General features: G+C 36.9%; 2 protein-coding genes across 8 annotated transcripts in view; one reads left to right on the top strand and one right to left on the bottom strand.

Moving 5' to 3' along the window:
- Window positions 1–21,591, top strand: part of SELENOP (selenoprotein P) — a 77,526-nt gene extending 55,935 nt beyond the window's left edge. Inside the window, exons 1-6 of one of the 7 annotated variants that reach the window (XM_025387695.1) lie at window positions 9,371–9,614; window positions 13,105–13,320; window positions 14,359–14,571; window positions 16,690–16,807; window positions 18,546–18,557; window positions 20,146–21,591. In XM_025387695.1, coding sequence (XP_025243480.1) covers window positions 13,118–13,320; window positions 14,359–14,571; window positions 16,690–16,807; window positions 18,546–18,557; window positions 20,146–20,448 — 849 coding nt within the window. In that variant the 5' untranslated portion in view covers window positions 9,371–9,614; window positions 13,105–13,117 and the 3' untranslated portion in view covers window positions 20,449–21,591. Of the gene's footprint in view, window positions 1–1,742; window positions 2,200–9,370; window positions 9,615–13,104; window positions 13,321–14,358; window positions 14,572–16,689; window positions 16,808–18,545; window positions 18,558–20,135 lie in introns of those variants that run through there. The other 6 variants (XR_003119815.1, XM_025387694.1, XM_025387691.1 and 3 more) reach the window with 6 other exon arrangements.
- The window catches only part of CCDC152 (coiled-coil domain containing 152), a 51,593-nt gene continuing 43,404 nt past the window's right edge, over window positions 19,108–27,296 (bottom strand). The window contains exons 7-9 of the mRNA XM_025387698.1: window positions 24,496–24,623; window positions 22,010–22,093; window positions 19,108–21,799 (exon numbers count right to left, since the gene is read on the bottom strand). Of these exons, the coding sequence (XP_025243483.1) occupies window positions 21,677–21,799; window positions 22,010–22,093; window positions 24,496–24,623 (335 nt within the window). The 3' untranslated portion in view covers window positions 19,108–21,676. The remainder of the gene's footprint in view (window positions 21,800–22,009; window positions 22,094–24,495; window positions 24,624–27,296) is intronic.

Here is a 27,296-nt window from a genome sequence, read left to right as displayed (position 1 = left end):
CTTTGCTACTTTAACACTCATTGACATTTATTCTAACATTAAACTATAAGTTCTGTAAGGATAGGGATGTATTTTCAAGTGTTTAGAGCAATGCCAACACTTAGATGTTCAAGAACTACTTGTTCAGTTAAGAAAAACACACCCTAAGGACAGTGACCAAGATACTACAAACAACATGTCTTCTGTTGCTGGGATTCCCTAGGATTTTTGCCATACATCTTTTTATACAACTTCTGGGAAACAGGAGGAAGAAAATATTATTTGGGAGAGCAGATCTATTAAAAAAAAGAACTTTTCACATAGCCATCAAATGGAGATAGAAAACAGGTCTCTAACGCTTTGAAACATGTTTTTCCCTTGACTGTGATGCAAATAAGTTTCCACTTCTTGTTCCTGGCCAATTTCAGCTTAATTTAGCTTAATGAAACATAATAAATGTTTTCTGCGGACCTTTTTTTGTGGCAAGTATTGTGATGGTAGCTGTAGAGTATACAAAACTGAGTAAAACACACTCTTGGCCCTTAACAGTTTGTAGCCTGGAAGGATGGTTTAAAAATACACAAATAGTAGAGGAATATGTTAAAACAATGCTGTGAAAGATCCAGGGAGGGAAGGATTTCCTGGACCACCCTATTCCCGCATCTTCCCAGGGTGGGGACCTGTTGTTTTTCAGGGGCCATGTAGTCCAAGTTATGCAAGTGAAGAAGTCACTACAGACAGTGCATTTTCTCTCGCAGCTTTAGGTCTATTTATAGTCCAGTTCCTGGGGTAAGAATAGCTTATTAAAACATTGTATTATTTGATGCATAAGAAAGTTTGTATATATAGCTAATGATTCTATTAAAATGTATGAATGAATAGCTTTTCAAAATCTACCGTTTGATAAAGTGTCAATTCTACAGTAATCAAAAGCTAAGAAAAGGAAGTAGAAGTTCATTACCTAGATAGTTCCATAAAAAACAATCAGGCGTTTAATTCAGCTAGAGAATTTATTAGTTTTAAAGACTCTTACCATAAAGTAAAACAAGAAATGTGAGAATACAAGCTTTCAAATGTTTCCGAAGCAGTTTCAAAGTTCCTGAATACATATTTTATTTACTGAGTAGCACCTATATGCATAGAATTCAGATAAGCATTGTGGGAAATCTCGGGAAATACAAGTTTAACAACAACAATACAAAAGCCACATAGTAGTAGAAGAGAATTGGACTTAAGATATGTGCCCAATGAGTACTGCAAATTTTAAGTGCCATATCAAGAAGGGAGATCTCACAGAAGGGGCTTTGAAGCCACCGAGTTGAGGTCTGAAATAACAATGCCAGCTAACAATCTTTATATATACATATATGTGTGTGTGTGTGTGTGTGTGTATGTGTGTGTGTGTATATATACATATATATACACACATTTTAGAGATAGGGGTTTGCCATGTTGGTCCAGCCTGTTCTTGAACTCCTGGGTTCAAGCAATCTGCCCACCTTGGGCTACCAAAGTGCTGGGATTATAGGCATGAGCCACCATGCCCAGTCTCTAGCTAACACTCTTATAAGCACTTATTATTCAGGCATTCTGCTGGTCATTGATGTGTGTTTCAACCCTCACAGTCACTTACACACTGTTAAGTAACAGAAACCTAACTGAAATGAGAGAGTTCCTTCACCCTCTTATGGGACTTGCAACAGAGGTGTGGCTTGTTCGCTTGGCCATTGCACACTCAAACCCCTTAAGGGAGGGGGAGCACGCAGACAGGCAGGTGCAGGAGACAGGATGAGTGCTTTTGGGCTCTAGCCCCATGGTGGCATCTAGGGGTGTGTTACAATTAATGCTCTTTTAGCAGTTACTGTCCGTGGATGGCTAAGTGTTAAACCAGCTCAGTGAAGAGTCAGGGTGACAGCCTTTTACATCCTGTTGTCTTGGTACCCAGGTCTTTGTCTGGCATCCAGGAAGAATCAGGTCCTACAGACTTGAAAGAGGGTGAATACAGAGATTTTATTGAATGATGGAGGTGGCTCTCAGCAGGATGGATGGGAAGCTGGAAAGAGGATGGAGTGAGAAAATAACCTTCCCCTGGAGTTTGGCCATCCCACGAATGATCTCTCTTGACAGTCCCCAGCTGAACTCCTTGATGTTCAGACACTCTTTCTCCTCTCTCCTTCTGTGCCACACTGCTTTGCTGCTCTTCTGCTCATGGAGCCTGAGGTTTGGAGTTTTTATGGGTACAGGGTGGGGGTGTGGCAAGCCAGGGTGTTCTTGGAAAAGGCAACATTTGGCACGAAAACAGGAATGCCTGTTCCTATTTAGGGCTGTAGGTTTCCAGGCTAGAGGATGGGGCCTTTGCCAGGGAACCACTCTCTTTTAACCAGTATTTCCCTGCCTCTTGTCCATATCATAACCACAGTGGCATAATGAAGTAAAGGCTCATCCTACCTCGCATAGTAAGGTTCAGGAGTAGGCAGTCTGGGGCTGATACAAATGCTTGAGAAATCATCAAGTTTCCAGTTTCCTCTAACCTTCAGCTGCATCATGCTCCGTGGGTGTTTTTTAGCCCCATGGTTATAAAATGAGTGGTCCACTTAAGGCATTGCACTGGCATCCCAGTAGAAAGACAACAAAAGCAACAAGTGCAAATAAATGGAAAGAAACACTTTCCTAAGACTTTCTAGCAGACTTCAGATTTCCACTCCATCCCGTTGGTTAGAACTGTATCACATGGACACCCAGTGGCATAACTGGTTGAGAAATGAAGGCTTTTTGTTTTTCTTTCATCTGACAACATAGCTGCCTAAAAAGCTATGGAGTTGGATATTGGTGAAGAAGGAAGGAAATGGACATCAAATAGACATTTAGCAGTGCCACCTCAGATAGGTACTACTATTATTCTCATTTTGCATGAGGAAACCTAGACATTGAGAGTTAAGTAACCTGCACAAGGTCATCTAGTTAATATGTAGAAAAGCTGGATACAAACACAGGCAACCTGATTTCCAGAGCCTGAACTTTTAACTCTGTGCTAGGATTTGAATCTGAGAGTAGAGGGAAAGGCAATTTGTGACAGGAAGATAGTGTTAACAAAGGTGCAGTGCGTGTGTGCATGTGTGCGTGTGCGCTTGTGTATATGTGTACACGTGCATGCATGTACGCTGGAACCCTAGATGCTGATCATGTGTGAGAGAGGCCCTGAGGCTGAAATAAAGGAGCCACCCTGAGTAGTGGAGGGAAGTCAGGAGGGAAGGTGATTTGGATTTATACCGTCTGCTTGGGTAAGCCTTCAGGAACATGAACTGCGTCGGTCCTGAAATTGAAATAATGACAATATATAGGCAAATATTGGCAAGAATGCATGAGGAGATGTTAAATATGAGCAGAGCCAGAACCCAGGGTGTGGTAAATCAAGCAAAACATCCTAAGAAGCAGTAGCCAAGGTTAGGTCCAGGATGTTCTGCAGTCCAGATGTGTCCAGCAGTCAAAGATATATGAGCTGGAAGCCAGGGTCTGATGGTTCGGAGTTAGAGTTGGGGAATTAGAATCTTGGAATATTACATACCTAGGTTCTTGATTGTTTTATGGCAGTACATCCCAGCACTTTAGGAATATTATTGACACATTATTTAGCACTAGTTCTTAACCCTTAACCACTGTAACATTTAAGAGGATAAGATGACCCCAGACTATGAGAGCACCAAACAAACAGATGTTTTCCATGAAAACATGTTTACTTTCAAATATTAGCTTTATCTTTGTTATCTCACAGGGTAAGTGGAGTGGGAACACACAAAAATAGGTAGAATTAAAACGGAAGGAGCTGTGCAAAGTGATGAAGCACATCAGCTTTGGATTATATATTTTTCAGTGTCGTTGTTAGTACAGAGCTTGCACCATGAGATGGCAGATTAGTGTAAGGAGACCATTACTTAGAATATGTGGGGCTCAGCAAGAGAACATGGCCACACTTTGAGTGGTGGGCTTTCTGACCTGGTAGTGTTCAAACAGAGGCTAGAAGATTGTTGAGGAGAGAGATTTCAAAATTGCTTTTTGGATAAAGTTTGACTAAAATGACTTCAAATTTGCATTTCATAATTGTACAGTATGCCCATCCGAAATCGATCAGAATTGTAATCTCCAAAAAGCAACCTGAATCTGCAAAGTCTTTCCTATTGCTTGCAGACTCAGCAGCCCTGAGTCTGCTCCTAGGCAGTAGTGGGAAAGGCTGTGTAGAGCCTTTGTCCTCCTCACTCAAGTTTCTTTCTTTGTGCAGTTGAAAAAGCCTAGCAAATGAGGTCTTTTGAAGAATAGTTATAATGACTATTCTCCAGCAACCACGAGAATGGAATTCAACTTAAGGTGTTATGCATTTATTCAAATGTACCAAGCCTCAGTATGCATGTGTCTAGCCTTTATATACATACATATATAAATGTGTGTGTATATATATATACATATTTGTATGTGCATACACACATATCCACATTTATGATGAAAAATAAATTCATGTTTATTGTTGCAGTTAAACTCTGAAGCTCCGAAACCATTGGGTTTGAATCCCAGCTCCTTTATCTTCTAGCTGTGAATATAGATCAAGTTACTTAACATCTTTGTACTTACTTTCTCACAAGGTAATGACTATTGTGATGATTAAATGTGCTATTTGTTACCTATAAAATACTTAAAATGACTGGTATATAGTAAACATCCAATAAATGATAGCTATTATTATTCTAGACTTTCTAGAAAACACATGAAAAATACAAAGAAGAACTAAAAATCATGTTTATTCTGAAGGAGAACCACTGTTAATTCTGAGCATATCTTCCCAGTCTTTGTTCATGTGCTTGTCTTCTGTTTACTCTCACTCTGGAGTCATGCTCCAGGGCCTAGGTTTCCAATGCACATGCATGCACACGTACACATGCACATACACAGAAATATACCTGCACATATGTTTTTATGTTTCTTGTAAAGGTTAGAATATGTGCCTTCATGATCAGTATAGGGGAAAGGGGGAAAACTTCCCCTTTGTCCTCCAAAGATTCGCTGAAAATCACTGACAAGAGGCATATTAATAGGAGAAAAGGAATATACATTTATTAATGTGTACATGGGAGCCTTTAAAATTAAGACCCAAAAATACAGGGGAAATTGTCCATTTTTATGTTTAGGTTTAGCAAAGTATGGACAGCATGTAGAAATATTATTGGACAAAAAATATGATCTAATGTTACTAGACTGAGTGGAGAAACTCAGGTCTGTCTGTTTAGATTTTTCTTTGTCTCTCTGAGCATGTATTCCTTTTTTTGGATATGGCATAGGGCCCTCTCTGGAATGGGGGTCTTGTGACCTATAATCAAAAAAGATAAATCTAGTTATCTAATTTTTTAGTGGCCAGTTTTTGTGCAGTTATAGCGGAGGGACAGTCAGAGTAAAATTTTTAAATTTTATGGCTGGCTTTGGGTAAAGGGGTTTTAGTTTCTATGACCCACCTTGAGTGAGAAAGATTCTAGTTTCTATGGCTAGCCTTGAGAGAGAATGGGACTGAGAGATAGTAGAGTAGGAGAAGGTCAGAGAAAAATTTCTGTTCTGAGGCTGCTTCTGCGGCCTTCATTTTGGGTATGTTTTTCTGAGTCACAACATTAGATAATCCTGCACAAATATGTATTCATGACTAAGTTATGCCCTAGAAGGTCACGGCTTTTTTTAACAGTGATAACTCTTAAATGATGATTGAGTCATTTTTCATAGAGAATAAATATTTTGCCATTTTTTCATTAATTCTCTGATCAGCGAAAGTATATATTTTAAATTTGATTGCTTTGTTTAAATATTTATATGTTTCTTTTACATAAACATAGAAAACTGTAAAATAAAAATGAATGTCTTATTTACAAAATCTGTGCTTCAAGTAGAAAGGGTAAGTGAGTATACACATTACAGACCATTCATAGAATAAAATAATGTGCATTTAAAAAAGAATAAGGTAAGTCTATACACACTAACACAGAAGAATGTCTATGACCCGGAAAGATGTCCATGATGCTTAAATTAAAAGCACTGTGGAACAATAAATAGAGAATGACCATCTTTATTTATACCTGTGTTTTAAAAAATTTTTTTTGTAGCTCATCAGCTATTGTTAGTGTTAGTGTATTTTATGTGTGGCTCAAGACAATTCTTTCAATGTGGTCTAGGGAAGCCAAAAGATTGGACACCCCTGGTCTAGGCAGTGCTGTGGTCAGGTTTGCTGAGTATTCTGTAGGTGGAATGTAAAATCCAAGATAATGCCTGATGGAAAGTGCACCAACCTGATACTGATCCTATCTCCAGGCTGGGTTCAATGCTCCTGTCTTCATTTCCAAGTTTCCAACAGAATCTTGTGCTTACACTCATCCTACAGGGGATCAAGCTTTACACTTTGCTTTTTCTGCTTACTTGTCTCTCTACCCTATTAGATTTTGAGGTCCCTGAAAACAAGAAATACCATTTTTTGGTTTTTATTTTTAAATCTCTATAGTCCCAACATTTAGCATTGTGCCTAACATAAGCAGCCAACGAATGTTCATTTGATTTGTTTGATTTAATATAAAATTTTGTATAATACCCAGTTGATGTTTGTTTGGAAATTCTGCTTTCTTGAAAATGCTGACTGGTTCCAGGTTGCTCAGCACAGAAGAGACTGTAAGGAATGGATCAATTGTTTTTCTCTTTCTTTCTTTCTTTCTTTCTTTCTTTCTTTCTTTCTTTCTTTCTTTCTTTCTTTCTTTCTTTCTTCCTTTCTTCCTTTCTTCCTTTCTTCCTTTCTTCCTTTCTTCCTTTCTTCCTTTCTTCCTTCCTTTCTTCCTTTCTTCCTTCCTTCCTTCCTTTCTTTCTTTCTTTCTTTCTTTCTTTCTTTCTTTCTTTCTTTCTTTCTTTCTTTCTTTCTTTCTTTCCCTTCCTTCCTTTCTTTTCTTTCTTTCTTTTCTTTTTCTTTCTTTTCTCTCTCTCTCTCCCCTCCCTCCCTCCCTCTCTCTCTTTCTTTCTTTCTTTCTTTCTTTCTTTTTTTCCCTTCCTTCCCTCCCTCCCTCCCTCCTTCCCTCCCTCCCTCCCTCCCTCCTTCCTTCCTTCCTTCCTTCCTTCCTTCCTTCCTTCCTTCCTTCCTTCCTTCCTTCCTACCTTCTTTCTTTCTTTCTCTTTCTTTCTCTCTTTCTCTCTTTCTCTCTTTCTCTCTTTCTTTCTTTCTTTCTTTCTGATGGAGTTTCTCTTGGCATCCAGGCTGGAGTGCAAGGGCATGATCTCTGCTCACTGCAAACTCCGCTTCCCAGTTTCAAGTGATTCTCCTGCCTCAGCCTCCCAAGTAACTGGGATTACAGGCTAATTTTTGTATTTTTAGTAGACGGGATTTCACCATGTTGGCCAGGCTGTTCTTGAACTCCTGACCTCAGGTGATCTGCCTGCCTTGGGCTACCAAAGTACTGGGATTACAGTTGTGAGCCACCGCTCCCGGCCCATTTCTTTATTATTATTATTATTATTATTATTATTATTATCTTTTTTTAGAGACGTGGTCTTGCTCTGTCGCCCAGGCTGAAGTTCAGTGGTGCAATTGATAGAAACAGGAGAGAGCCAAATGCCGCCCAGGTCATTGTGTACAGGGGGCTTGCCTAAAGATGCCCACAACCAACTGGGGGCCCCCCTGTGCACTGGGAGAATGGGGTGGAGCCACTGGGAATACTCGCCTTATGAAGTGGGGAGGAGCGCAGTCTCTTCAGCTGCTGTGTTGTGGCCTGGTATTCAATCTGTGAGGTGGAAGCCTGTTGGCAGGAACCTCCCATTTTTATTTTTTTTTTGCTGAGAGCTTTCTTTTAATAAATTCCACTCTCCTTGCCTTCCAATGTGTCTGCATGCCTAATTTTTTTCTGGTGGTGAGACAAGAACATAGATTTTAGCTGAGCTAAGAAGCAAAAAATCCTGTTTCACAATCATAGCTCATTGCATCCTTGAACTCCTGAGTGCAAGTGATCCCATCTCAACCTCCTGAGTAGCTAAGATTATAGGCATGAGACACCATGCCCTCTAAGAATAAATTCCTTTCAAACATTACAAGCTCCTCATTTTTTCCTTTTGCCACCTGAGGTTTTAGACATACACTGGTCTCAATACACATAATCCTTGGCACTTTCTTTTGAAACCACTGAACACTTGGATGAAATTCTTTTGGGTCAGGAGGTTCCTGCTAAGCCCACGTGTAATGAAAAGAGGACATAGTGAAACACCTGCTTTCTGGTTGCAGATAGATCAATATGACTACTTAAATTTGTCAAGGAAATGAACTACAGGGAGGAATATCTGCTTTGTACAAAGATTTTTTAATGATACTCTTTGAAAAAAATGAGTATGTATAAGTGCATTTTAACCGGATTCTCAAAGAGATCTGGGACCCCAAAAGACAAATAACAACTGTTCAGGGCAAGTAAAGAAAACTTGGATTTCGAATGGTAACCTCCTAATTTGATATAAAGTTTCTTGAAAGGAAGGATAACATCTGAGTCTCTTTGTATTTCCTGCACCTTGTACAACAGTATTCAGCATATAGTAATCAGTAGTAGGGGATTATTTGGAAAAAAATTAATTGATGACAAAAGCAAGGCTTACCCGAAAACCATTGCTATCTAGGAATGACATCATTTGACACTGCTCCTTACCTCACCTACAGTGAGCATGCCAACTTACAAGCGTTACCGGAAAGAATTTACCCCCTTCTGAAATAGTAGGAATTATGTATTTCATTTGTACACCTTGAAATTTCCACACTTTTTCCATGCCCAACTACTACCATTAATTTTTATTTTTATGGTACTTACATTTGTAAAGATTTTATATTCGATTCTCAAAAAATCCTGTGGGATGCATAGGTCTTCTAGGAAGTATGACTTCTGTGACAATAAAAATGAGGCCTGATATCCCTCAGATAGGAAGTCTATTTTTCTATTTCCTTAAATTATAAAGAAAAGAGCAGGGGTCCTGTGAAATCCCATATGAATTCAAATTATACATGTAGAACACAATCGAGGTAAGTCTGTAACAACAGGAGACCAGAGTAACTTGTAACAGCAGGTGACTTTTCTAACAAAGGTCACACAGTGTGGGCTAAGCTAGCACCTCATCACTGCAAAAGGAAGTAAAACAAAAGGAAAAAAAAACCATTTTCTGTTTCTTTTTCTTTTTTTTTAAAGCAGCAACATAATTCGCTGGCTCAGCAAATGTTTTTCCCTATTACAGTTTGGGGAAGAACGAGACTTGGAGGCCTTGTTTACCCTTAGCCCTTCCTCCCGCCCCCGACTGTACCATTAAATCCTAGATACTGGGGTGACTGAAAAGGATAGGGAATAAATAAGTAATTGTCAAAATGTTTTCCCTATATTATGCATGGCAGGACTTGCTACTTTCTTTTAAGTTGGTAACAATCAGCTCAGGGGTTTGCTGTGGTTGCAAGGTCACTGCAAGAATGAACATTGAACTTTGGACTATACCTGAGGGGTGAGGTAAACAACAGGACTATAAATATCAGAGTATGCTGCTGTGGCTTTGTGGAGCTGCCAGATTAAAGCAAAGAGCAAGGAAGCAGGCTCGTTGGAAGGGGTTGTGTAAGTAGGAACTTCGTGTTTTCTGACACTTTATTCTTTTAGAGTTTGGTAAATATTTTTTGAGTCTGATAAAATGTTTTTTTTCCCATAGAATAGATTTAGAAAACAGGTGGGTAGAAGAAATAAAAATAATAAAAGAGAAAAAGGATAAGAGTCTGAACTTGGGTGTGGTAGGTGAAGTTCCCAGTGGGCACATTTGACAGTTCTTGATTTCTGCCCTGTCTTCTGCACAGCTGAGAGCAGAGGAAGCTGGAAAAATCCAAACGTTTTATTCTATAATCTGTTGTGATGTTATGTAGGCAGTATTATATGTTCAAATTTAAATATTTTCCACTGAAAGGCAGAGTAAGAACAAACAGGGAAAAAACCCAGCCATTTGGATTTGAAGAGCAGACACTGAAATATGCTCATTCTAGTGTCGTAGAAATGTCCAGGGATATTGTGAGCAGTTTCAGAAAAAAAAGTGGTGGTGGAGTGGGGTACAGCAGGTTCAGTCCACAGTGCAAAAGTGGTCACCGTTAAAGAAGCTAAAACCCATGTCGCAATTAGGTGGTCTATGATTAAATGCAAAATTTTGTATTTTAAATGGTGAATGAGAGCATTCAGGTGAATTAGGGGCTTTCAGATGCTGGCCTAAAGTTCAGAGGTGGAGGACAGAGAAAGTTTGTGCATTTCCTGCTTTTTAATGAGAAATTTAAAATAAATGTAGGCCTGTATGTGGCCATCAGATCTAAGTTCTGCAATTGAAAAGTGGTGACGTTAGTGAAATTTACAACTACTTTTCAATTCTTACTGGATTAGCTTCCAGAAAATCCAATTGTGTTATTTATCTTCACTATTTTTGTATAGCTGTCTGACAACTATAATTATTAAAGGTTTATTGTGTAAGAAATAATTTTAAGAAAGCAAAATCGAGCAGCCTGTTGATTCTAATGACAGAAGAAATCCATAAGTGTGAACTCTAAGCTACAACTCTCTGCCAATGGGTTATTTTTTCATCAAAAACCTAAATGAGGGAAATGAGTGAAATAGTCTTTTCATTTGTATTCACCATTCAGCTACTTGAAATACACGCTCTGGGCTGGGCACGGTGGCTAACACCTGTAATTCCAGCAGTTTGGGAGGCCGAGGCAGGCGGATCACGAGGTCCGGAGTTTGAGACCAGCCTGGCCCGTCTCTACCAAAAATACAAAAATTAGCCGGGCGTGGTGGCGGGCACCTGTTATCCCAGCTACTTGGGAGACTGAGGTAGGAGAACTGCTTGAACCAGGGAGGTGAAGGTTGCAGTGAGCTGAGATTGCACTATTGCACTTCAGCCTGGGCGACAGAGCAAGACTCTGTCTCAAAAAAAAAAAAAAAAAAAAAGGAAATATGTGCTCTGTGAAAAAGTGAAAAAATCAAATGCTGAATTTTTGTCAAGGTTCTATAACTACTGAATTTGTAGTCTAGGAAACAGAGAAACCCTAGCCATTCTATTAAGAAATAAAACAGCTTGAATTATTTTTATGTTCTCTTTGGCATCTTAGTGCGTAAACAAAAATAGTTGGCGGCTATAGTTATTACAAGGTGATCTGTCTAAAAACTCTCAATATATTGCAGTAGCTAAGATGTCATGCTTTGGATTTGATGGAACTAGTTTTAATCCAGTCTCTCTTGTGACTGACTTACTCTCTGTGTGATCGTAGACAAGCTACCTAAACTCTTAGCCATGGTTTTTTCCAACTGCAAAAGGGGATAATGGTCACATAATTGTTTTAAGGATTCACTGACATGATATATAAAAGTGCTTAGAGCCACCTGAATATAGTTGTATAAAAGTTAAATAAATGTTAGCTATAATAAGGATAATTGTATTATCATTGTAAATACCATTCTAGAGGAATTTTCTAGAAATAGTCCAAATATATCTTCTTCTTCTTAAAATATTAGAATATTTTAAATGTTAGAATAAGTAGTTGGGGTGGCCTTAAATAAGTAAGTTAATTTGTCCTCTCTCTCTATCTCCCTCTCACCTCACTCTCTCTGTCTAGTTTTTTTCTCTTCCTTTAGTCAAGTTCTTATCAAGATATCATATACAGGTAGGAGTTTTGATGTCTTAAATAATGTGAAAGACAATCAGGGTTAAAAATTCTTCCAGTGCATTAAAGCCCAGATCAATCTGATTTTAGCTTTTCTATTCTCCTCTTAATTCTGGGCTCACTCTAAGTAATTTACCATTAGCTCGCCACCTCCAAAGAAATGCATCTGCTTTTAAAAATCTCAAATCAGTGCTTGAAAATGTATTGCCTTCCCAGTTTTCAAATTGTGTCCTGATCTCTCCCCACAGACTCTTACATCAAAATGAGCCTGAATTACTTGTGAGGATTTTTCTTTGCTCCTCTCTGCTGAATGTGTTCCTTTTTCTTATTACCTGTCTACAGTTCACCTGTTTTTGAACCTCTCTGTTTAGAGAGCTAGCCCTAGTTTTCAGGATATTTCTAGTCAGGTATTTAAAAACATTTTAACTTCGTTGCTCAGAGGAAGCATCTTTTTACCAAAGAAAGTGCTGTCTAGTCATAGGAATTTTCTAGTCATAGGAACTTTCCAATAAATAGGCTAATTGAGTGTGGATTTCAGTGAGTCTTATATGGTAGAGGGGGCGGTGATGTGCGATATTTCTACTTGGTTAGATACATAGAGCCAGACTTCAAGGAATAAGAGAAACAAAAGGGAGCCATACCCAAGAGATTTATAAATATAGAATGTTTGAACTTGAAGAGCTAAGGGCCCGACATGAGCCACATTCATGTTGGTATACTGTCTTCTCTGCCATCACCTTTCTTCCTTGGTTCTCTTTTTTTGCTGGCTCTTTTCATTTCTGTGCAGAATTCTCTATTTATCCCTTTTTTCTTCTTTTCTTTTTTCTTTCTTTCTTTCTTTCTTTCTTTTTTTTTTTTTTTTTTTTGAGACTGCTCTGTTGCCCAGGCTGGAGTGCAGTAGCACGATCTCGGCTCACTATAAGCTCCGCCTTCCGGGGTCACACCATTCTCCCGCCTCAGCCTCTGAGTAGCTGGGATTACAGGCGTCTGCCACCACGCCCGGCCAATTTATTTTTTTATTTTTTTATTTTTTTATTTTTAGTAGAGTTTCACCATGTTAGTCAAGAAGGTCTCGATCCCCTGACCTCATGATCCGCCCGCCTCGTTCTCCCAAAGTGCTGGGATTACAGGCGCGAGCCACCGCGGCCGGCCTATCCCTTTCTTCTTGGAGGATAGAAAGAACAGTCAGAACTTGGTGTGTCTCAAACAAAAGTCAGGTTGTGTTTGCAGAATGTTATATAAGTTACAGACTTATTTCTATAAGCCACAGTCTGAGCATAACTTTCTGGAGACAGAATTCATGGGCTAGGTATTTTTAGGGAGTGGAATTATGTCTGCAGGATTTATAGAAATTCATAGTTAGGACTGTGAAGTTAACTATGAAGAAGAGTGACAGGTTTTCTCTTTTACAGGACAGCCCCAGCAATGTGGAGAAGTCTGGGGCTTGCCCTGGCTCTCTGTCTCCTTCCATCGGGAGGAACAGAGAGCCAGGACCAAAGCTCCTTCTGTAAGCAACCCCCGGCCTGGAGCATAAGAGATCAAGATCCAATGCTAGACTCCAATGGTTCAGTGACTGTGGTCGCTCTTCTTCAAGCCAGCTGATACCTGTGCATACTGCAGGCATCTAAGTAAGACAGTCTTTCTGTGGCTTAAAATACCTTAAGGGGAAGGTTATTAGATACACACATGCATATAGACATAAAAGTGTAAACAATAATTTAAGTCACACTTTTGGAAAAACTATGTGTTTGCACAGAACATATTAGAAGAGAGAAACTAGGATGATACACACCAAAATGTTTACAGTGGGTTTCCTAGGGTTATGGAAATTTTTTCTTCTTTTTGTGGACCTATATTTTATAACTTCCTACTAAATATGTATTACTTGTGTAATGAAAATGTTCTAAAATGTACTTCTGCAAATAGAACAGTTACTTCAATACAAGAAGCAGAGAAGACTTTTGTCAGAGTAGAAAGAACACTAGGCTTGCTATCAAAGGTTTTGGGTTATTTAACAAATAAATATCAAATATATTTGTTGAGTTATTCACCAGATATTGATTGGGTGGAATTCTCCTTACAGTCATCCAATGGTATCTGTGCAGGATTGGTTCCAGGATCCCCCTCACACACCAAAATCCATGGAGCTCAAATCCCTTATATAAAATGGCATATATAACCTATGCACATATTTTCACATGCTTTAATCATCTCTAGATTACTTATAATACCTAACAGAATGTAAATGCTATGTAAGTAATTTTTATACTGTATTGTTTAGTGAATAATGAATGACATTTTAAAAAGTCTACATGTTCACTACTATAGATGCAGCCATCTTTTTTTTTCCACATATTTTTTATCTGTGATTGGTTGAATCCATTCTACCTATAAGATACATTTAAAATATATACACTTTATTGTGCTAATTTGAGAACTAAATGAGCCAATGTTTGTGTAAGCATAAGGTTTTAATTAAGCACAAGTTTTAAGTAATTCTAAAAATTAAAGTTTTAAAATCTTTCACAATAATATAAATAGGTGCAGTATGGATTAGTTAAAAATAAGAAGGAGAGTTTCACATAGAAAATTAAGGAAGAGAGAAAAACCACCAATCAAATCAAATGAGATTATTCATTTTATGTGTTTTTTCCCAAATATTTTAGATTGGAAGAACTGCGAGTAAAATTGGAGAAAGAAGGATATTCTAATATTTCTTATATTGTTGTTAATCATAAAGGAATCTCTTCTCGATTAAAATACACACATCTTAAGAATAAGGTTTCAGAGCATATTCCTGTTTATCAACAAGAAGAAAACCAAACAGATGTCTGGACTCTTTTAAATGGAAGCAAAGATGACTTCCTCATATATGACAGGTTCGTACATACAGACAAACACATCCCAAATTTAAAAATAACTGTTTCGTATCTATTTATTTACTTCCCATCACACATAATAATCTTCTTTACTGTTAAATACAATGCCATATTTCAGTCTTCATCTCATATAATTTCTCTTTAACATTTAGAAGTAAAAATAACTCCTTATTTTTGAAATACTCTCATTTTAAAAAATTTCTATGACACTATACGCTGCTGGTTTTCCCCACATCCCTCTTCTTCTTTCTCCTTCTCCATACTTCCTCCGCTTCCACCTCCTTATTTTCTTCCTCCCACATTCTTCCTTGGTTTATTCTGTATGTGTTTGTGTTATTCAGGGCTGTATAGGTTTCCTTCTGTTGACACTCTGCACATTTTACCTGAGCAATCTCATCTATCCCTTGATTACAATTACAGCATATAGTAGGATGATCCCATATATATATACACAAAGGTGAAACACAATGACTGAACTCCAGACCAGTATATCTACTTCATAGATACATTCACAAACATCTTAAATTCAATTATTCAAATCTGTATTGATTATCTTCTCCTAAAACATGCTTATACTTTCACCTTTGTGTGATTTTTATATACAATCTATTGGAGGCAGATGCAGCCAACCACTAGGGCATATAATCCTATAATTTTCAGACCCTGCACTCCCAGTCATCATCCACCATTTTGCAGGACGTCACAAAAACCATCATGTATGGCAAGCTTGCTGCCATTTACCCCTTCAGAAAACTGTGTGACAGGAATGTATTACTGATTCCTTCCATCACACTTCCCATCTCAGGTCAATAATCAAATTCTATGGGTTCTTAATCTTGAGTATATTTATCTCATATCCATAATTATTATCTCAAGTTACTTCCCAGTGACCACTCCTCTAGATTTTTCCACTGATCTCTTCACTTGATTTCTTCTTGTTTTGTATTTAATAGTAAGTGATTTAAAATAATATATTTGCTTTTGTTTATTGTCAAATAGTTTATAAACTGTTTATTCACGTTTATTTTTTTTTGAAATGACTTTTATTTTTGAAATGACTTTTTAAAAAGTACGGCATGTAAAAGATTTCACCATTCCAGGAGGAAAATACAGAAAATTAATTATCCCTGTAAATTGGCATTTTGGTTAAACAAAAAGAATGACCAATTTGTACATCCTGTATAATTCTAACCTAATTCTTTTACAAATTAATAACTGTATCTTCTAATTAATTTTAATCTAAATAATTTTAAGGCTACATGCCTGAATCTCTGAACTGTAAAGTGAGTTATCATTTAAGCATGATCTGCACAAATCTACTTTTGATTCTATGAACAAATAAAATATTTATATTTTGAGGGAATCTCAATTCATGCATTATGCCATTATAAACATTCTTAGGTGGTGCTTTGTTTTCTTTGACTCTCCGGAGTCTGGTGAGCCCTACTTGGTCTCATACCAAATTTTAAAAAATTCACATTTCATTCTTTTAGGCCTTTAAACTTCTAATTTTCAGGATAACCTAAAAGTATAATCTTTTGATAGTCACATAAAACCATATATACTAGGTAAAAGGTGGGCAAGAAGAACATTTTAACCCCACCATTTCTGACAATGCCACATGTTCTAATACTTTCATTGTGCTGAAATTTTCATTGCATTAGACACATTTTTAAATAAATGGGCTACTGGCCAAGGCTTGGAGATCTTTTTGTTATGTGATGATTTCTTGTTGTGTCAAATTTGTGCTGCCTTAGCAGTTATGACAAGCTCAAGTGATTTTCAGAGCCTAATTTATAAGTTAGTGGTTTGGGCACTGGTAGAATTTGTAAGTTAATCACAAAATTGTATTTGACCAAGTCACAATGATGACATTTTTGATATTATATAGTGACATATCTATAACTTCAAAATACTAGCATGTAGTGTTGCTACGACCTGACCTGGTGTGCAGTGACTGAGAGCTCATTTGTAGCTCTCACCCGAAGAAATTTAGTAAAGGGGTGAAAGGGTCTTGGTTATAACCATTAAACCTATAACGCCTATCCCAGACTGTATTTGAGTAAGACCATGATACAGAAAATATTATAATGACATTGTATTTGTCCTTTTTCTTAGATGTGGCCTTCTTGTATATCATCTTGGTTTGCCTTTTTCCTTCCTAACTTTGCCGTATGTAGAAGAAGCCATTAAGATTGTTTACTGTGAAAAGAAATGTGGAAACTGCTCTCTCACGGTATTTTTCTGAATTATTTTTCTGGGGAGAAAAGAGGAAATCTTTTAAGAGATTATCATGAAACACTAACTTATTTACATAACTCAATGCTTTTGCAGGCGTACTAAAATAAATAACAATAATTTTTATAATTAAACACATATCCTGTCATCTAACCTTTACTTTATTTATTTATTATTATTATTATTTTTGAGAGGGAGTCTCCCTCTGTCGTCCAGGCTGGAGTGCAGTGGCGTGATCTCGGCTCACTGCAAGCTCCTGGGTTCACGCCAACTCTCCTGCCTCAGTCTCCCGAGTAGCTGGGACTACAGGTGCCTGCCACTATACTCGGCTAATTTTTTGTATTTTTAGTAGAGACGGGGTTTCACCCTGTTAGCCAGGATGGTCTTGATCTCCAGACCTTGTGATACGCCCGCCTGGGCCTCCCAAAGTGCTGGGATTACAGGCGTGAGCCACCGCGCCCGGCCTAACCTCTATTTTAAAATATCTTTTGAAGATCGATGTTGATGCCTTTATCTAGAAGGGCTTTGGAAATTAAAAGTCAATGTATTGTATTTCAGTTACCACCAAATGATGTTGCATGAGCATAAGCGCTCAAAGAATTTAGTCAACACAAAAAAGCAACATTATTGTAGTATCCTGAACTTGTTAGCACAAGAACGTAGCAGTAGCAAAGCTTACCCACAGCATTACTTGGAATGGAACTGGGACCAGAAACCACTTAATTTATTGAAGATGCAAGACTATCACATTTTTCCTGAAGCCCTTCCACTGTCTGCCCATCTGCAGTTTGAGTTTACTTCAGAATGGAATAAGTTTTCTACTCATTACTGATATTTATTTCCTAACAACCACGAAAATATTTCTTCCTTGTTATGAGAACTATATTTAAATCTTTTTTAAATATAAAAGGCACTCAAAGAATTTAATTTGTATTAACTAGACTTGTTTTCCTTCATAACAAAAAGGAAAATAATTCTAAACAATGTTCCATTGATAGGTCAGATTGGGAAAATTTGAACTTAGGTTTAAAAACAATTCTCAATTTTATCTGTAGGTTGTATTTCCTTCAGATTTTCCCCAGCTCTAAAGAAAGCTGCCTCAAATTTTTAACAAATTTAATTAATTAATTAATTTAGTTGTTAAGGAGTACAGCAAGTTACTTACTCTAGTTATGTAATTTTCACATTTTAACCTTTATAATGATTTTTGAGGGTTATTTTACTACTTTTAAAGATGAGGAGACTGAGGTAATGGAAGAAAATACTAAGAGTAATGACAGAAAAGTACTAACTCAACCTGTACTAAGCTTTTATTACATACTAACTATAATGATTCCTCGTATTTTGGGATTATTTCTGTATTTCTCATTTGTGCAAATGCTTGATAGTTATAAATATGCCCAGTTATATTGAAAAAGTCAGTACAAGTTACCAAAATATGCTTAAAATGTGTGGATCATCTGTAAATACGAATTACAGATGAGACACTATTATTATCTGATATGCGAAATCAAATTGGAGTTTTTCTATTTCATTGTCTCCTAGATACCACTGATTATACGACATATTATCTTATGTACTATTTAGGAAAAAAAATGCTGCTAAATTAATTAAAGTAGGATACAGTGAGAAAACACCACCAACAGTGTGGTACATTCTAATTTTAGGGATATTAAAATCTAAAGAAATAAGCATCACAGAATCAGTAAAATATAGTAATTCGTTTCTGAAATTAGACTACTGGCAAGGTGCGGTGGCCCACGCCTGTAATCCCAGCACTTTGGGAGGCCGAGGTGGATGAATCATGAGATCAAGAGATCGAGACCATCCTGGCCAACATGGTGAAACGCCATCTCTTCTAAAAATACAAAAATTAGCTGGGCCTGGTGGCACATATCTGTAATCCCAGCTGCTTGGGAGGCTGAGGCAGGAGAATCACTTGAACCTGGGATGCGGAGGTTGCAGTGAGCCGAGGTAGTGCCACTGCACTCTAGCCTGGCGAAAGAGCCAGAATCTGTCTCTAAATAAATAAGCAAATAAACGAAAGAAATTAGACTACTACCATGGGTATTTGTGTTTGTTTAAACCTTGAACACTTTGAACATTATACAATATATTTTAAACATATATCAAATTGTTTATAACTTTGGAAGCAAACACTATTAGCTTCTAATGTAGAAGTAATTCAGAAATAACCAAATAAAGTACCACTTAGTAGTTGTATGCTAAAATTTAATTAAATTTATAACCTTTTAAAACCTTCAAAACATCAAAAGCATATCACTTAGTGAGTCTTTGGGTTTCTAAGTTGATTTTGCAATTTTATTTACAAATTAGTCTTAGATTGAGATTTAATGTTACATTTCTATATCTATAGGTTTTGATTCTCTGATTGGTAGGTACCACAAAACAATAAAGACTTCCAGTAAATAAAAGAACTAGGATCATGCAGAATGGATATTACGGTCAGTGGGAGTCAGGCAGTAATTTGCTATTTTCAGCTGACAGCCTTATGGTAGGGAGACATTAGAAAAGCTTTGGTGAAGTTCAGAACGTTTCCTGGCATAGGATGAAGTATGAAAAACTAACACATTTGAGCAGAGTTTATTAGCATTTTTGAATTATCAGAGATAAATTAATATTAGATTACAGTATCATATAGTATTAGATGAGATGCACTGTTGACACAGGTGCAGAAGTTTCCATAGAGTTCAACTGATTTTCTTATTTTTTTTGTTTTTTTGAGATAGGGTCTGACTCTGTCACCCAGGCTGGAGTGCAGTGGCACCATCTGAGCTCACTGCAACCTCCACCTTGTGGGCTCAAACAATCCTCCCACCTCAGCCTCCCAAGTAGCTGGGACTACAGGCATGTGCCTCCACGCCCAGCTAATTTTTGTATATTTTGCAGAGACGCGGTCTCGCCATGTTGCCCAGGCTGGTCTCCGACTCCTGAGCCCAAGCAATCTGCCCGCCTTGGCCTCCCAAAGTGCTGGGATTACAGGCATGAGCCACCATGCTCGGCCCAGGTCAACTGAATTTAGGATTTGATATTAAATTGATTTTCCTGCAATCTAAGTTCCTTTTGCCAGTTTACTTCATTTGCTTCTGCAAATATAAGTACAGTGGTTTGGCTTTCTTTTTAAGCCTTTAATAAAATGTCTAGGTGTTGAGACTAACATCAGACTCTTTCTCACTAATATAATAAAAAGCGAGCTCGATTCTAATTACTTAGAATTTCACATATGTTAGCTCTACAAATCATTTTTCATGCATTATTCCTATATCTATAAACTTGTTAATAAGTGATTTATAAATTTGTTCCAGACTGTCAAAGATGAAGACTTTTGTAGAAGTGTATCTTTGGCTACTGTGGATGAAACAGTTGAAGCTCCACAGCCCCATTACCATCATGAGCATCATCACAATCAGGGACATCAGCACCTTGGCAGCAGTGAGCTTTCAGAGAATCAGCAACCAGGAGCACCAGATGCTCCTACTCATCCTGCTCCTCCAGGCCTTCATCACCACCATAAGCACAAGGGTCAACATAGGCAGGGTCACCCAGAGAGCTGAGATATGCCAGGAAGTGAAGGTTTACAACATCTACAAAAGAAGCTCTGACGAAAGAGATGTATAAATCAATTACTCTGTAAATTGCCCAAAGATTCAGAGCTGGCTCCTAGGAGCTGATGCTGCCATTGTCGACATCTGATATTTGAAAAAACAGGGTCTGCAATCACCTGACAGTGTAAAGAAAACCTCCCATCTTTATGTAGCTGACAGGGACTTTTGGCAGAGGAGAACATAACTGAATCTTGTCAGTGACGTTTGCCTCCAGCTGTCTGACAAATAAGTCAGCAGCTTATACCCACAGAAGTCAGTACCAATTGACGCTGAAAGAGTAAGGCAAAAAAGTGAGAATGATCTTCAAACTAAATATTTGAAATAGGACATACTCCCCAAATCAGTCTAGACACAATTTCATTTCCGGCACTTTTATAAACTACCAAATTACTAAACCAGAAATCGAAATTAGATTTGTGCAAACATAAAGAAATCTACTGGATTGGCTTCCAGATTTTAAATTTTATGTCATAGAAATATTGACTCAAACCATATTTTTTATGATGGGGCAACTGAAAGGTGATTGCAGCTTTTGGTTAATATGTCTTTTTTTTTCTTTTTCCAGTGTTCTATTTGCTTTAATGAGAATAGAAACGTAAACTATGACCTAGGGGTTTCTGTTGGATAGTTAGCAATTTAGAATGGAGGAAGAACAACAAAGACATGCTTTCCATTTTTTTCTTTACTTATCTCTCAAAACAATATTATCCTTGTCTTTTCAATCTTACACTTTTAACTAATAAGTGGATTTTGTATTTTAAGATCCGGAAATACTTAACACATGAATATTTTGCTATAAAAGCATATATAACTATATTTTAAATATCTGTTTATCTTCTGTATATCTAAGACTTATATCCTTATTTTTACTATCACACATGAATAAAGCCTTTGTATCTTTCTTTCTCTAATGTTGTATCACACTCATCTAAAACTTGAGTGGCTGTCTTAAAAGATATAAGGGGAAAGATAAAGAATATTGTCTGTCTCTATATTGCTTAGTAAGTATTTCCATAGTCAATGATGGTTTAATAGGTAAACCAAACCCTATAAACCTGACCTCCTTTACGGTTAATACTATTAAGCAAGAATGCAGTACACAATTGGATACAGTATGGATTTGTCCAAATAAATTCAATAAAAACCTTAAAGCTGACTTTTTTGTTTTGTAGGCTGTATGTGTATATTGAAACTTTCTATTGCTTTTAAATAAATACCAACTAATGAATTTACTGCTAAGCTCAAAACCGTCTACGCTTAAGGTGAGAATCTTTGTCAACAGAAAGGCGTTGCTCTAAATCTCGAATGGTATTACGAAGAATTGCAATCTCCTTGTTTTTTTCTTCTTGAAAATGTTGCAGTTTCTAAACAAAACAAAAAATTTGTTATTACAATTCAGAAATAATAAAATTTAGTACAAGGAACAACAAAATTACAATAAAGAAATACACTTCTGCTATAAATTGATATTTTAAAAAATACCTTACATTGTTAATAAGAATTAGATGATTTTTATAGAAGCATGCTTAGAAAGTTTTCTTAAGGAACGAATAATGAGAGGAAAACTCACATACCCTTCTGTAGATACTTTGTGGCAAAGCAGTAGAATCCGGATATGATTTTGATTTAGTCTGAACTCTTGCTAGTTTGGCATCAAACTGAATCAAATTGAAAAAGTTATTGAAACTCTAGACAATTAGAAACAATTGTTTCTATAATTATAGTCCATGATATCCTTTGACATGTAATCTGTAATTTAGGTGTAAATTACAACAATAGACAATAGAAAAATCTTTCTTTAAGAAATAATTTTTCAGAAAGAGCGAAGAACAGAAAAACAAGATTATTGCATGGTAAAATTACCTGGAGAGGTTTTTTTTCCCTTTTCTTTTTTTAAAAGTACCAAATGCCTGGGCACTACTTTAGAGATTCTGGTGTGCAGCTAGCATCATTTTTTTCTCAAAACATCATGTGATTCTACAGTGCAGTCAGAGTTTAGAATCTAGTTTAACTTAAAGATAGGTAAAAATATTTTTACATTAAAATGAGTGCATTATGAAGAAAATGTAATAAACAGTCATGGGAGAAAACCTCACATAGCTTTCTGCAGGAACTTTTAGGCTAAACAGTAGGATTTGATACGATCTTGTCGATATAGTTTGAACCCTTGCTGGTTTGAATTAAACTGAATCAGATTTAAAAAGTTCTCATAGGCCATTCTTAGAGGTCAGATTTTTTGTTTTTGCACAATATTCCATTGTATAACTCTTCTCTTCAGATTTAGTTAACATAGCCTCTCTGAGGACTAAGAATAAACTCTGAGATTATGTTCTGGTTTGAGGAGAGAAATGATTAGGTACAATGAAAACAAATAACAAGGAGCTCTGTATACTAGTTAAATAATAGACCAGTGATAAGGCCCAAATGGCAAACAAAATGCGAATTTCCAAACAGAGGAGGATTAGAAGTTGGTGGTAGATCTTGAAACATGGCCTATTAATTTCATTTGGCCATTCAGCCTTTCCTGTGGTTTGTGGTACACTTGTGGTAGCAGCAGCAACAAAGGGCATCTGAAGTCAACATCAGTCCTCTTTCTGCCCAATGATTACACATGGTACCTCACCGAGTACCCTGGGGATTCCAAAGTTTCAGGAATATGAATAGTATGTGATTTTAATTAAGACTTGTGAATTCTTACAAGGTAAAATGAAAGCTGGGGTGGGGGCAAGTGACGGAAGAATGATGGAAGGGTAGATTGATAGAGTCTAGAAAAAATTTAAAGGACAAATATTTTGTCAAAGTACATTTGAGATTGTGATATCTGGTTAAGAGAACTACTCAAGACTGTTTTTTTGTTTTTGTTTTTGTTTTTGTTTTGTTTTTTGAGACAGAGTTTCGTTCTGTTGCCCAGGTTGGAGTGCAGTGGTGCAATCTCAGCTCACTGCTAAGTTGCCTCCCGGGTTCAAGTGATTCTCCTGCCTCAGCCTCCTGAGTAGCTGGGATTACAGGTGTCCGCCATCATGCCTGGCTATTTTTTGTATTTTTTTTTTAGTACAGGTGGCTTTCACCATGTTGGCCAGGTAGGTCTTGAACTCCTGACCTCAGGTGATCCTCCTGCCTCGGCCTGCCAAAGTGCTGGGATTAAAGGTGTGAACCACCACAGCCGACTTACTCAAGACTCTTGAGCAAAGAGCTAGAGACTCAGCCTTTGAGATGCCCTATTTGAAGTCCCTTTAAGAAATTTTTTTAGGAATTTGGTTTGTTTGCCCCAAGGATATATATTCTTCCAGAAAGTTATTAGGAAGAAATTTGTCCTTTTTATGAGAAATAAAGCAAAAGAAATTTCTAGTTGGTTGCTGGGGTTCGAAAAATTTCTGCTGGGATGAGAATAATGTGAAGCGCTACAAACATTCTTCCCATGCTGGAATGGTAGAAATTATGAAACCTGCATCGAATTTACCATAAAATGCAGATAATCCTTGAGTTTTCTGTCAGGGAAATGTGAGTGCTAAAAATACAATAGCTAAAATAAAGTTTCACTGTATTGGTTTAATAGCCAATTAGATACACTGAAGATAGAATTAGTAAGCTGGAGAATAGGTTAGAAGAAAATATCTACCCTGAGACAGGGAAAAACAAGAAAATGACATATACAGAAAAGAGCATATGAGATATAGGAACTGGTAGTAAAGTCTATGAAAGTCTGTTGTCTCTCACCTAGTGTTGGGCCTAAAGTTGCTGCAGTCAGAAAGGCCTGCAGTTAAAAAGAAAAGTTGGATGTCAAGTGGGAAACACTGAGAAGAAAAGTTCTCGGAGGAAGCAATATCCTCTCTAAAAACCAGGACCTTTGGAACAACTCAAGGGTCCACTTTCAGGTCAAGTACTGAAAGGCAATGCAGATGACAATTGTATGGTATGTGATTACTGCAATCATTTGATGGAGAATAAGCATGTGTGAAGCCCTCTCACAGAATTGCTTCTAATCCTAAAATGAAAAACAATCAAAGTACAGTTTAGACTAAGGGGTGTGTCCTCAAGTTTAGCAGACTCAAACACTTACCTCTAGCTGTAGCTTGATTATTTCATTTTGCTTTTCTTTTTCTTGACTTCTTAGCTTTGCATTTAACTCTGAAATTTCCATCTCCTTTTTCTCTATTAGTTCTTTGTGCTTTTCTTCGTTTAATTCAACTGGATAAAATGAAATAAATAAAATTCATTCATTAAAAATTTCAAAAGTATTATAAGCTTGTATTTCTTTAGTGCTTAAAATCATTCCTAAGAAAGTAAATTTTATTAGTGAAACATATTTTAGAAATGGTTTACGTATAGAATAGCTTTTCTATATTTTTTACAAGACCCTGAATAATGTTTGAGACACACAGGTCACTTGCCAAATATTTTTGAATGAATAAGGTAATTTAAACTATTAAACATCAAAGTACTAGAAAATAAATGGAAGATACAGTGGTTGAAGAGGGACACAAAGCCTGAGTTTCTAGGTATGAAGGCTCAAACTACTGGATGACCAGAGCTACATGAAGTCCCTGCCATACTATTCCATATGATCAGGCCATTCTCATGTTCACATCATGTCTTCATGCTTTATCAAATTTCTTCTTCTCCCAACTTTCTTATTCCTGTTAATGACACCATGACATCTAGGATGAGAGGCTCAAGAAAATCTTTGATTTTTAACGAGAAAGGAGACAGTCTACAAGCCCCACAAATGAAGGTCTTCCTAACTTTCTGATATATTTAGATAATAAATTTGTAGATTCTACTCTGTATGATTTAAGACCTTTGAAATCGATTGAAATTTGCCTTTTCATTTATGACATGGTCAACTTTCTTAAATGTTCCATGCACACTTGAAAATAATACATATTCTGCACTTATTGGGTATATTATTTATGTCAATTAGTATCAGTTGTTTATTTTGTTGTTTAAATTTTCTATATCATTACAAATTTTGCATATTTGTATGTACTTTTCTACCACTAAAAGGTGAATTAAAGTCTCTATGATTGTGGATTTGTCTGTCACCTACTAGTTCTGCAAATTTTATTTGGTGCATACACATTTAGAATTGTTGTTTTATTTCCATGGTAGATCGAACACTTTACATCATAAAATATCCACCTTTTGCTATAGTATTGCTTCTTGCTTTAAAGCATATTTTGTCCAATATTAGTATAGCTATGCCAGCTTCATGTTGGCTATGATTTGCATGATACATTCTTTTCCATCTTTTATTTTAAATCTTTCTATAGCTCTGTATTTTAGGTATATTGAAAGCAGCATAGTAGCAGATTTTAATATTTATTCAATCTGGCAATCTTTGTCTTTTAATTGGAAATTCATTCAAGTTTAATTTAATGCATTTAGTAATATATTTGGGTTTAAATCAACTAGCTTATTATTTGTTGGCTTTTACATTTTGTGTTCATTTCTCTCTCTTTTCTTATCTTCATTTGCACAGAATAACTATTTTTACTTCCTTTTTTCCTCCTCTATTAGATTGATAATGATTAGCTTGATAAATAATCTTTTATTCTTTCTTTAGTGGTTACCTTAGAGTTTATAACATGCATACTTGACTTATTAGAATTTAATAAAATTAGTAGTTTTATCACTTTATGGACATGATACAAACCTTAAAAACTTTAACTTCATTTATTCCCCCTTTTATCTTTGGTGTTTTTGTACTATGTTAACTTAGCTAAATTAGAACTATGTTTCCCAGAATTCCCTTGTCTATATGTTCTAAGGTAGAGTTAGCCGTAAGAGAAACGTCCACAAGATTTGGAAGATGGAAGTATAGCAAGAACTAATTTGCTCTGATGTTTAGTATAGGATGCTGGGCAGTGTTTCAGTTCACACGTGGTGTTGCTGGCCTTCTGGCTCACCAAATCAGCAGCTATTATTTTTTGAAGGCCAGTGTAGAGCCCCAGGGAACGCTGCAATTTATACAAGTTGTCACTTATCAATGGATCATCTCAGTGATAAGGAAAAACATTTGGTTCCACAACTTCTTAAGCTCCCACCAGATTTCTTTTTTTAGTTGCTAGATGTCTCAGGCCAGATGTCCTTGAAGCTCAATGGTGTAGGGCACCATCTTTTCCTGCAGGTTGTCATGTCATTAAGATTGGAGGAGGTAGAAGAAAGATGCAAATTCCAGTTCGTTCTCAGTATTTCCACTTGACATCCAACTTTTCTTTCTACCTGCAGGCCTTTCTGACTGCAACTTTAGGCCCAACACTAGATGAGAGACAACAGCCTTTCATAGACTTTACTACCAGTTCCTATGTCTCACATGCTCTTTTCTGTATATGTCATTTTCTTGCTTCTCCCTGTCTCAGAGTAGATATTTTCTTCTAACCTGTTCTCCAGCTTACTAATTCTATCTTCAGTGTATCTAATTGGCTATTAAACCAATACAGTGAAACTTTATTTTTACCTACTATGTTTTCAGCACTTACGTTTCCATCTATTTCTCTAGCATAATTTTCAGTTCTCCATAAAAATTCCTCAAGTCCAGTTGAGCTTGGTGGCTGACACTTGTAATCCCAGCACTTTGGGAGGCCGAGGTGGGTGGATCACCTGAGGTCAGGAGTTCAAGACCAGCCTGGCCAACATGGTGAAATTCTATCTCTACTAAAAACACAAAAATTAGCCGGGCATGGTGATGTGTGCCTGTGGACCCAGCTACTCGGGAGGCTGATGCAGAAGAATAGCTTGAACTTGGGAGGTGGAGGTTGCAATGAGCTGAGATGGCAACACTGCACTCCAGCCTGGGTGACAGAGTGAGACTGTGTCTCCAAAAAAAAAAAAAAAAATTCCCCAAGTTCTTTACTTCTTTGA

Source organism: Theropithecus gelada, chromosome 6, assembly GCF_003255815.1.
Source record: "Theropithecus gelada isolate Dixy chromosome 6, Tgel_1.0, whole genome shotgun sequence".
NCBI classification, from domain to species: Eukaryota; Metazoa; Chordata; class Mammalia; order Primates; family Cercopithecidae; genus Theropithecus; species Theropithecus gelada.
Note: the sequence above shows the minus strand (reverse complement) of the source record. Positions and strands in the feature narration are given on the sequence as shown.